Source organism: Mauremys reevesii, linkage group 4 (genome assembly GCF_016161935.1).
Source record: "Mauremys reevesii isolate NIE-2019 linkage group 4, ASM1616193v1, whole genome shotgun sequence".
Taxonomy (NCBI): domain Eukaryota; kingdom Metazoa; phylum Chordata; order Testudines; family Geoemydidae; genus Mauremys; species Mauremys reevesii.
The window spans coordinates 86,216,418-86,228,536 of NC_052626.1; the positions used below are offsets into that span (position 1 = coordinate 86,216,418).

At 40.9% G+C, this 12,119-nt stretch overlaps 1 protein-coding gene across 9 annotated transcripts in view; it reads left to right on the forward strand.

The window, feature by feature from the left end:
• ANO5 (anoctamin 5) overlaps positions 1 to 10,548 on the forward strand; it is a 98,922-nt gene extending 88,374 nt beyond the window's left edge. For all 9 annotated transcript variants that reach the window (XM_039534816.1, XM_039534817.1, XM_039534819.1 and 6 more), the window contains 4 exons: positions 1,001 to 1,206; positions 2,309 to 2,490; positions 4,628 to 4,733; positions 6,389 to 10,548. In XM_039534816.1, coding sequence (XP_039390750.1) covers positions 1,001 to 1,206; positions 2,309 to 2,490; positions 4,628 to 4,733; positions 6,389 to 6,613 — 719 coding nt within the window. In that variant the 3' untranslated portion in view covers positions 6,614 to 10,548. The remainder of the gene's footprint in view (positions 1 to 1,000; positions 1,207 to 2,308; positions 2,491 to 4,627; positions 4,734 to 6,388) is intronic.
• The last annotated feature ends 1,571 nt before the right edge of the window (positions 10,549 to 12,119 follow it).

The window sequence follows — 12,119 nt, forward strand, 5'->3', positions numbered from 1 at the left end:
CTTGTTTGGAACTACCTAGCCACATTTGTGTCATGTAGCCATTTCACCTTGGGCTGTGATTAAAAAAAATAGCTGCTATAGTAGCTGCAGGTGGCAGTGAAGATGCAGTAGATGTTTTTCCTTTTCCTGAATCATAATTGAACGATTGCCCCAGCATGATTCAGTGACCACTTGGTTGTTAGAGATTCTGTTTTTTGGCTGTGATGGAAAATTGAAGTCCTGACCACATGTAGTTGTTAGAGATCTCATGACAGTTTTGGAACCATATTTAACACCAATGTCCTGGCTAAATTTTATGGTGTTTTACATTCTCCTGGGGCTTTAAGTAGATATAGGATTCCTTTTCACTTTCTGTGCCTAAACTATTGTGTGGTAGTGTTGGCACAACTGAAAAGGCTGCCACATACCACACCAGAGGTGATTTCATTTTGGTGGTAGCTAAAGTGATTATTTATGTATACGGTTTGCAATTTTTTAATTCATATTAAGATTTACCAGTGGCACTAAACACATATGTAATGAACTGTCAATAAACACATGAACAATAGAGTCACAAGAGGAGAAGCTAAGAATACATGTTCAACAATTTCTTGTTTGGGAATGAATTAAAATTAATTAAAAGCTAAAAGAGGTTAGTCTATAAAATAATTGTACAAATTGGAGAGTTTGAGAGCCAGCATGTAAAGTCTTGCATCAGTCCAAGTCTGGTCAGTCAGACTTTACCGCTTTGTACATTCAATCTCTTTTCCAAACTGCTGAGTCTTTCAGTTATCACACACACACGCTATTCTTTCTTGAAAGTACTTGGATACTATACTTTTATTAGCACACTGTTGTAATTTAGAAAATTGGTGATATGCATACATTCCACTAGAGTTGTTTTTCACTTGGTAGGGTTATCTTGAATGCTCTGGTATTTCAATAGCATGAATTGTGAACTTAAAGATAATTTCCCTAGAGTTCAAAACAACTGTTTTTCATTTCCCTTCCTCCCATGCAGTCATTCAGTTCGGATTTATTACTCTGTTCGTGGCCTCTTTTCCACTGGCTCCCCTTCTTGCACTAATGAATAATATCTTGGAGATTCGAGTAGATTCCTGGAAGCTTACCACTCAGTTCAGGAGGCCTGTTGCTGCCAAAGCCCACAGTATAGGAGTTTGGCAAGAAATTCTAAATGGAATGGCCATCTTGTCTGTTGTCACTAATGTAAGTAAACTAACTAAATCCATTTTCATATGATTCTTTATACTTTCAGGATTTATAGGTTTTATAATCAGCTTCTACTGTTTCTCATTCTGTATAGAACCTATTCATTATATGTATAACACCACCATTTGCGTTGCAGTGCTACGAGGGTGTTGATCGTAGAAGATTAGGGTTAGAAGAGACCTCGGGAGGTCATCTAATCCAACCCCCTGCTTAAAGCAGGGCCAACCCCAACTAAATCATCCCAGCCAGGGCTTTGTCAAGCCAGGCCTTAAAAACCTCTAAGGGTGGAGATTCCACCATCTCCGTAGGTAACCCATTCCAATGCTTCACCACCTTCCTAATGAAACAGTTTTTCCTAATATCCAACCTAGACTTCTTGAGACCATTGCTCCTTGTTCTGTCATCTGCCACCACTGAGAACAGCCGAGCTCCATCCTCTTTGGAAACCCCCTGTGACGGGGGTGACAACTCACCGGCGCGGCGCCGCCTATCGGCCGTCCTGGGAATTAACTCTTTTGACCCAGAGCACCCTCTGCAGGCCGGTGCCTTGCTACCACTGGCCTCGTGTCCCTCCCAGACCTGGTGCCCCCCTTTCTCATGAGGGCTACCCCTGGCAGTACCCCCACAGTTTCTGGGTCTCCCCACCCAGGGGAACCCCCACCTCGCCTCAGTTTTTGGCTACTGACAGTCACCATCATTCACTTGACTTTCCCAGTGTCTGGCCAGATTGAGGCATGGATGGGAGTTAGTTTGCTGAAGCTCAGTCCAGGTATGGTATTGGCAGTGCTGGTTGGCTAAGGGAAACCATAGGAGTTGGCCAAGGTAATTTCATTCGTTCCGTTGAGAATGGTTAATAAGATTCACAATCTCTGGGTTCAGTTAGATCCTCAGCTGCTCCTGGATGTCCAGATAGCAGCTGTGGCTAAAGATACGTTTTATAAACTGAAAACCAATAAACTGCTACATCTAGTGTTCCAACTTCACATTGGACTGTCAAACAGAATCAGATATTTCATTTCAAAGGAAAATATTAAGCAAGACACTAAGTCATGGATTATGCCATGCTTATCAACATCTCAAGTTCTGTTTCTTTTTTCAGGCCTTTATTGTGGCCTTCACATCTGATATGATTCCTCGTTTAGTTTACTACTATGCCTATTTTACAAATGAAGATTCACCCATGTCTGGGTACATTAACAACAGTCTATCCGTGTTCCAAGTCTCAGATTTTCTAGAGGGAAAAAGGCCTGAAAATAATCCAGAGAACTTTCTCACATGCAGGTTTGTGGTGATTTAAAAAAAAAATTGTATCTTATGTTTTACATGCAGTTTTCCAAGTAGATAGTTCTCATATAATTAGAAAATAGATAGGCCTAATTCTTTAATGTTAGAACTAGTGCAGGATCTAGCTTCCTTTAGAAAATGATTTAAATAACCCCACTAACCACCAAAAATCACTTCTTCTTTTTTTTCATTTGAGTCAAAGGGAGTCCAGGTTGGTGTAACTAATAAATGCAAAGGCACGAAAAAGGGTGTAACACAGAAAGCAACCAGTAGGTCTGAAAGCATCTAACTGAATATAAGGAACCCAGATACTCACCACTCATTATCACCTCTGAATTTGGCTGTTTCTAAAACTGATTTTGGTCTATGTAAGGGGTGATCAAACTGTGGCTTGCAAACAGGGGCGGCTCTACGTTTTTGGCCGCCCCAAGCAGTCATGCCCGGGAGGCGCCCCGGAGCCGCGGGAGCAGCGGACCTCCCGCGGGCATGACTGCGGAGGGTCCTCTAGTCGCGCGGCTTGGCTGGACCTCCCGCAGCTGCGGGCGGTTCGCTGGTCCGGCGGCTGCGGTTGAGCTGCCGCAGTCATGCCTGCGGGAGGTCCAGCCGAGCCGCGGGACCAGCGAACCGTCCGCAGTCATACCTGCAGGAGGTCCACTGGAGCCGCGGGAGGAGCGCCCCCTCCGCAGTCATGCCTGCAGCAGGTCCAGTCGTCCCGGGGCTCCGGTGGACCTCCCGCAGGCGTCACTGCGGCAGATCCGCCGGCCCAGCCTGCCGCCCCCCCGGGAAAGGGCCGCCCCACGCGCGTGCTTGCCACGCTGGGGTCTAGAGCCGGCCCTGCTTGCAAACCACATTTTACCATTAAAGTGAGGCTCATGGAGCTCCCCTCGCTCTCCCCCATTCTCCACCTACCAGACTGGGGGTGGAGCGGGGAAGCTCAGGACCTCTGCCTTGCTGCGGGGTGGTGGGGTAGGGGCTTCTGTCCAGCGGAGAGGGGAGTCTCGGGCTTCAGCCCTGCGGGGCACACTTGCCGGGGCTTGAGGCTTCAGCAAAAGTGGGGCTGAAGCCCTGAGCCCCATCAGGCACCTCCCATGGGGCTGAAGCCCCAGCCCCCAGCAGGCGGGTCCTGGCTCTCGAACTAATGAAGATTATCGTATGCGGCTCGGAGGGCCAGTAAGTTTGGTCACCCCTGTCACAAGCAGTTTGATGCAAGTATTCAAAATCCAAGCTCAGCTGGTGAGTTTTGATTGAACACACAGTGCATGTGGTGTGCTTCTGTTGCCTGACTGGAGACAAGTAAACCTCCTAGAATCAGGTTTAGGATGGAGTGAAAAAATACCCAAAGAATAAGGCCCTGGCATAGCACAAGTTTCTCAAGAGCAATGTTGTGCTTCACACTGTCATGATGGAGCCTGCATTTTCAAAATGACTCTAGTGTTGTCTTCTTCTGCCTGGCTTTGCCTAGGTATTTGACATTTTATACAGAAGGGCCAATAGCTGGTGTACATTAGCATAGACATATTTTTCCAATGGCAGAGGAATTTTATGTCCATAAGGGTTCAGTGTGTTGGTGAAAAAGTGTGGATTTGTCCATAGTGAAGGAATTGTGGATTGGAGAAGGAACTTCAGAGACATCCATGACAAAAAAGAAACATACAGTTGGATACAAAACAAATCCACTACAGATAGATCATGACTCAGAGTAAAGCTCCCGTAGTCTGTCTTTATCCTGCCATAATTAATGCTGAACACACACATGCCTGCTCACCCATTGAGCCCTTGATCTGTCCAATAAATCTGTCCATTCTGATACCATTCAATCAGTTTCCATTGTGCTATTCAGGAATTGTCCATTATTTGGTCACCACCTGAATACAGTAGTAATCCACGTATAAATTTCACTTCTCAGACATCCTCAGCCATCCTGTGTTGTTGTGAATAAGGGTGTCTGAGCAAACTGGCAATAGAAACAAGTTATGAGGGCCAACCTGTTCTTGCCAAAGAGAACAGAACATTTAGAACAAGATCAAAAAGTTCCTTAAATGACAGCTGTATTTGCATGTAACTGTCACTGATCTTGTAGTCTGACTCAGATTAAATATGACATTTCACCTTTACGTTTATTTATATCTAACAGGTACAGAGACTATCGATATCCACCAGGCCACGAGAAGAAATATTTACATACTATGCAGTTTTGGCACATTCTTGCTGCAAAAATGGCTTTTATCATTATAATGGAGGTATGTGCCAATCAGTCTTCTGAAATCAATACATTATACAGTTTGTATATAGTTAACTATTTTTTTATTAAAGTCAAACAACTGCTGATAGTATCCTGTATTTGCTTGCATAAGCAACACAAAGAAAATGTCAGCTGTACAAAATAAAGACCAAACCCTCAATTTTCACTCAGTCCTTACTCAGGCAAGACTCCCTTTGAAATCAAGAGATTCGGTCCAAAGAAAAGAGTAGAGTTAAATCCTTTTATGCAAATAAGAAAATAACTAAACCACTAGGCCTCCCATATGTATAACTCCCATTTAGTTGGGAGTGCTGCTTGTGAGAGGACTGCAGTACTGCCTTTTAAAAGTGTTTTAAGATGATGAGCAGCAGCTAAAATTGCTCAAGTTAATCATTTTGAGTAGTAAGCCAGCCGTTTTGCAGGCTATCAAAGGAGTAGGGGGATTGTTTACGAGCTGCATCCTGTCAGTTCTCACAAGTTGAGCTGGGTCAATATGTGGATGGGATATTGTGGCAGGGTGAAGACTCACTGGCATGGCACCTCCTCCTGGTTGTCTAGGGAATTAGTTATTTTCCAACTCTGGAGTGCCCTCTGGCGGCTGATGTCTTGTCTGTCGCTCCTCCCAGTGCCCTTTGCCTAGGGGCTCTGCCCCCTGCAACAATCCACAATTTGGGTCTCCCCACCCAGAGGAACCCCCAACCTCCTATCTCCACCTTGCCTCAGTGGCTACTGCCAGTCATCGTCTAACCCCCGCTCCCTGGGGCTGACTGCAGTCTATAAACTACTCATCATTGGCACAGGGGGTTGGACCAGCTGCCTCTGCCTATATCTGGGCTGCCCCTCTGCAGTCCTAGTACCCTTTTGTGGGCCCTCAACTCAGCCTGCAGCCTGGGGCTTTGCTAGGCTGGAGCTCCCCAGCTCCCTCTGCCCTTCCCCAGCACTGCTCCACCCTAGGAGCATAAGTTGAGCTGGGTCAATATGTGGATGGGATATTGTGGCAGGGTGAAGACTCACTGGCATGGCACCTCCTCCTGGTTGTCTAGGGAATTAGTTATTCCCTAGATCCCAGATCCACAGACAGAGGGATGCACCTTTTTTTTTTTTCTGGTGTGGCTTTTTGCTTTTAAAGGTTGCTGCTGACAAATCTATCTATTTGGGGCAAATTGTCAGTGAGAAACTTCCGCTCGAACTCTTTGGGACAAACTGAGGTACCCCCCTCAGCTTCCCAGGCAGCCAGGTCCTCCTCTCTGTACTGCTAGAGAGAGACTCCTCTCTTGAGCTCCTGGCTCACAGCCCTTTTATAGGGCCAGCTGTGGCCTGACTGGGGCATGGCCTCAGCTGTGGCTGCCTCCCCAATCAGCCTTTCCCAGCCACAGCCCTCTCCAGGGCTGCTTTTAACCCCTTCAGGGCCGGAGCGGGGTAATCACCCGGCTACATATATCTCCAATGAGGCATCTAGATCCAGCAGAATGGTGCTAGCGATTCAGAAGGTATCACTCTTCCTCCTGAACCTGTTATGAAGCACTTTGGGATCAAAGTTGGTGTTTAAAGTTTAGCTCTTATGTTGTGCTTTTTTAGCTGGAGATCTAATTATTCCTTTATTCTGTAGTACATCATCATCACTTTCCCTTGCCTCTCTTTTTTTTTTGGCAGCATATTGTGTTCATTGTCAAATTCTTTGTGGCCTGGATGATTCCAGACGTTCCAGGAGAGGTGAAAGCCAGAATAAAACGTGAAAAGTTCTTAACTCAAAAAATCCTGCATGAATATGAAATCAATAAGGTGAAGCAGAAACTGCGTGAATGCAAGACGTATGAAAACAGGGAAAAGGAAGTAATTGCCACAGAAGGAAAAGTGAAGTTATCCCAGGCAATGTAGCTGGAGGGGCTATCCGATTTTAGGCCCTGAAACTCCAGTCCTTATTTATCTGTGATCTGCGTAGTATGCAGTATGTTGAAAGCCATATGATAGTTTTAACCCTTTGCTTTCAGTCCAAAGATTTTAAACATTTGTTTTTCTAAAAGACACCTGTAACTGAGTATTGTAGTCTTGGTAAATACTATTTCTCAATTTCCCTGTTTTGTAGCTGTTCTGTAGCTACCCATCGGTCTGGACAATGGATAAATCTCATGGGTCTAAAAATCAATATATTATTTAGAAATCCTGTGGCACTGATTCCCACACAGCGTAGGGGCTGTGACTCTCCCAAAGAGGTTGTGATCAGGTGTATGAGGATTACGACTACCCTGAGCTTCCCTTACTTCTAAATGGGAGAAGGAGGGGCAGTGCCAACTAGTTCCCAGCTAGATGGCAAGGTATGTGCCGGACAGCTTCTGCTACAGAGAAGATTGAGAATGAGTGTCTAGAACATCACAACGTAATTAGCTAACATGGAGGCAGAATGATCTTTTTTTGTATCCATGACATTTCATATATAATATTTGTTCACGGGCTTGCAACTTGTATTCATTTTTTAGGAACATGTGTTTTAAAGATATATTGACTTAATTCTACTTTGGATTTTTTAAGGCACAGAATTGAGATAGGCTAATGAAGAAAAAGAATAGTTTAATTTATTTTCAATATTTTACTCCGAATAATCCTCATCTGCTAAAGAGTTTCCTCACAATAAAGTTTAAACATTGAAAGTTTGTGGAGTAATCTGCTAGTTACAGTACTTTTGCCGGGGTTTGATAGTTTAGTTTAGACTACATTATTTAAGGAAACTTGGCTGTTTTATTTCTTACTGTACAAGACATCATTTGAAAAACTATACTAAGTTAGTAGGGTCCTGCCCCATCATATGATTTCTGATTATGCACATGTTATCTGTGAGAATGACAACAAAGGGATAAAATGGTTTGAACCGCCTAGTCAGAAATTCTTCAGGAATTAACCACAGGGCTGTGAATTTTGAACAGACCCCAGTGTGGGGAAGCTGGGCTGTAATACAGATTGATCTATATATGTCATTGTGTTTGTATCTGAATGTGATTATGAAGCGATAAAGTTAAGTATTCTTAATATTTAAAAAATGCCAAGCAATGTACATTTATGTAGCCATTGTCCTGATAGTAGGAACCCTTGAATTTTTTTGTTTTTAATCTTGCCAAGAAGAAACCTTTTTTATTTTGTCTTGGGGCTGTCTGCAAAGGAATGAAGTATATTAATTGTCAGCTATTTGTGCAAGATAGCTACAAGCTGTTTATGAGCACTGCCCTTGCTATATAATTTTAATTACAAATATTTTACTGATTTTACTGTATTTTAAAGACATATCCACCTTACAGTGCTTAGTGCCTTTATATGCATTTTACACAAGATGTGAAAATGCTAGTTCTATAATTAAATGATATAGCATATCTTAAAAGTGAACCTGCAGGCATCATGAAACTTTGAACCTCCATATGGCATTGTATAGTGTTGGCTTAGCAATGGCTGCATATGCAAACTTCAGTTTGTCAGTGCTATGCAAAAAAGTGAAAAGCACTGTGAAGTGAACTGTGAGCTGAAGACGCAATGGACTTGCTGTATTCTCCCAAAATGTAGCATGTTAAATAGTGTTATTTGGAATTTTAGTATATCTGCACTTTGAAAGTTATAGTTATTTAAATGTACCAGACCAAAACCCCCATCATCTATTTTGCCTTTCAGCTAAAGAACTCATTGTTTACTAAATCCACAAGTTTTCGGTTCCACTTTCGGTTTTAGCAGAGCAAACCTGTGAATCAGAAAAAGAATATAATAAATACCTGGCTAATTAGCTGATTATTATATTATAACACGAGTTTTAAATCTGTGTCTTGGGCAGAACTAACATTACTGGTAGAACTTCTAATGATAAAATGTTTACCTCTAATGAACATCACATGATTCTCCTACCGGCCAGGAAGATTAAGAAGATGTACATACATCTCTTTCGATTGCTTTAAGAGCAGAGTGGCAACTGACCACATCTGATGACTGAATACTCACTTGGCTTTCTTAGCCAGGCTTCCCAGAATCTTTAATGACTTGAGTGTCCCCAGGGCTACTTGGTTAAATCTTTAACATTGGTATTTAGTATATGTGATGAGCTGAGGTTGCGTGGTAACATTGATGTAACTTTAAAAACTCTGATTCATTGCAGAAGTGCATGTATAGCTAAGATTAGTCTGCTGCTTAAGAACGTATGTTATATTATGAAGTGCAATAAGCCAAAGATTCATTACAATAGCTGTAATTCTGTATACTCTACCAAACCATAGTAAACGATACAAGCACTTTTGTAAAATATCTGTAAAAAGAAGCAAATACTGTAAATTAAATGGAGAACGTGCAGTTTTCATATTATTTTCATGTTTAAATTATTTTCATAAATTTTGTTACTGTTAGCAACCAGCAAAGCATGTGTAAACTAGTAAGGTGAAAAAATACAACATGGTAATGTAACCTCTGAACAAGATGCACAAAAGGTCTGCTTTCAAGTTAAAAACCAGTAAACTCAGTATCTGATGTTGTATTCATGCAGATTTAAGAGAATGTCAATTACACCAAGACTTTGTAGTTTTTTTTTTAAAAGTCTTAGTTTGCCACACTTGAAAAGTTTCCAGCAGTGTAGTTGTGTTGGCAATGGACAATGCATCTTAAAAAACAAGAAGGAGAGACACAAATAACTTAAAGATAAGGATGCAGCACTGATGTGCAGAAGCACCAAGTAGTAAAACAATGAAGCTGATTTAACACGTGTCCCCATTTCTTACTTCTAGTTCATTTTCTGAGAGCACTTACTATGTAATCTTATACTCTAGGAACATTGGGTTGTTTTCTTCACATACTATAGTATATATTAAAAAGTGAAAAACTCTGGGATCAGCTTTAAACATACACATATTTTACACTTTAAAGCATCACTTTTTGGCATGCACAAAAAAACTATTTAAAAGACAGTAAATTATCATGAAATTAACAGCTAAAGTTCCATAAGAACAGGTCGGTCTAAGCTGTCTCAGTATTTAACTATTTACCTTTTCTTTGTTAGTGACTAAGCATTGTTTCAACAAACTTTTATTAGCATAACTAGGGTTATAACCTTTCACAGATTATATTTTTTTCCTGCAAGGTGTTGCAAAGTGGCAAAAATTAAAAGCCATACTGGGAATCTGAAAGTATTAAATATTCTGTGTTGGGTTTTTGTACATTTGAATACCTAGTTTTGATGTTGAATATTAATACTGAACATACAAAATATATACTATGACTGTATATATATGTCTCTGAAAGTGTCCTTTAACCACAGTGAAACGAGTTCAGTGTTGCAGCTACTGTAACTTTTAGGCAACAGTGGATTGCTTCAATAGAATTGGTAAATGAGGAAGATTATTGGCTTTTAAGTATAAAGAGTAACCCGATCAGCGAATTTTTTCCCCAATATAGTGGTGATATTTGTGCTATAGAAAGGTTTAACATGTGATGATATAAGCAAATGACCATGAAATAAGCATGCAGCCACAAAACACTATACTGTTTTTCTAGCAAATGTTATTACTGTGGTTTATCTTTTTTATGTAAATTGTTTAATAATGTTGCCAGCTTCAGACTGCAGGAGAAAGTGGCAGGAAAGGATAGATTTTCTTACTAAACTGTTTGCCTCTTTTGTTTCCAACTGATATTGTCATGTAAATGGACTGGTATTTTTGACAGTTAAGTATCGTACTGATGTATACGATTCACTAATCCTGGAATAATTTTTTAAACATTGCATTAAACTAATCTATGTGTACAATACTGAGATTTAAAATGTGTTGGTGAATAAAGCAATGTTTATTTTTGAACAGTACTGTCAACTTTAAAATATATATATATATATTGCTTGTTTTGTAAAATTCAGCATGTATCTGGAGTTAAGGGTTGAGTCGGTGTTCACAGTGCCACAAAAAAAGTGCTATTTGTATTATAGATGATTAATCTTTGATCATCGATTTAACATGACATTGGTTTTAGATTCAACAAAAATACATACCACTGATGAGTTCCTTTTAAATACTCTCTCTATTATAGCATGTAGTATAGTGGACCTATATCTTGCTTGAAAGCACTAATACAAAATCACAAGATAGAATGATTTATGTAGCTTCATCATGATTCATAAGAAACCAATTGTAAGGACCATTTTTTTTCTTGTATTGCATGCACTTTGCCTTGACTGATAGGCACGTGTATAACATATCAAGGGGAGTATATCCCTGAATAATTTGTGTTTGCTATTTCTGAGAACCATGATGACATGAAAAAGCTCACCAGACCCTCCACAATCCAATAATTTTGCTCCTGGTGCAAACAAGACTGTGAACAAACAAGCTGTCATCTCAGGCTATCTTTTCCTGCAGTATTTGAAGCAGTCTCTTTTCTCCTCCTGAACCTAATAACTTAGATGGCAATTTCCTCACATGCTTTCAGCTCCCAGAGTCTGTCCCACACAGATACCACCAGTAGAACCAGTGGACCACACATTATTTTTGTTAAGATATTGGATCAAATTGTGGTCTCAGTTACAGTTGTACAACTCCCATTGCCTCTGTAAGAGGCACCAGGATTGACCAATAGCAACTGTAATTGCCCTTAACTAACTTACAGCATGAGCATAGGAAAAAAGTGCTAAAAAAGGTAAAAAGTTCCTTATGAAGAATTTTTATAGTGCTTTACTCAATAGATTTGTAAACATGAACATATTTCATTCTCTTCTTTCAAACTCAGTTGTGACAACAAGCATCCATCATAGACTGTGTGTTTGGCACTCCCACTGGTGAATCTGGAGGCTGGTCCATCACTTGCCAGAGAATTCACTTTATTTTCAACATTCAGCAGATGCTGCCACTATTATTAAACAAAAGGCAGCAGGCCATCAGATCTTCTCTGAGGAAAGCTGAAGACGAGTCACAAAAAGCACTTGGATTGATTCCATCCAGACTTAAAAGGGTTTAACTCCAAGAAATGAATAAGTACAGGTGCAGTGACAATATCTTAATGCAAAGATAAAATGACAGTAGCTTGGGAAAGAATGCTGTGCAAAAGATAAAGTAGACAATGTGATTACCATGCTATTGACTCTGCAACCCTATGTTTGGTGGGTTCCTTAAGTGGGTATCCAAAGGTAAAGTAAGAACAGTAGTAGGAAAGTGAGGAGGAGGAAAACAGCAGCAGAGAAAGAGAAAAATAAACAGAAAAATTGAGAGAAGGTGAGCAAGGTGGAAGCAGATAAAGTGTAGGGGAATGATGTAGCTATGCCTTGATACGTGATCATTATGTTTTATGATGGGGTGTCTTTCAGAAGCTCCCAGAAGAAGGAGAATTAAAGGTCATTTGACACTCAAGAAACAATAGCCTAGCCTTGAAGGCCAGCAGC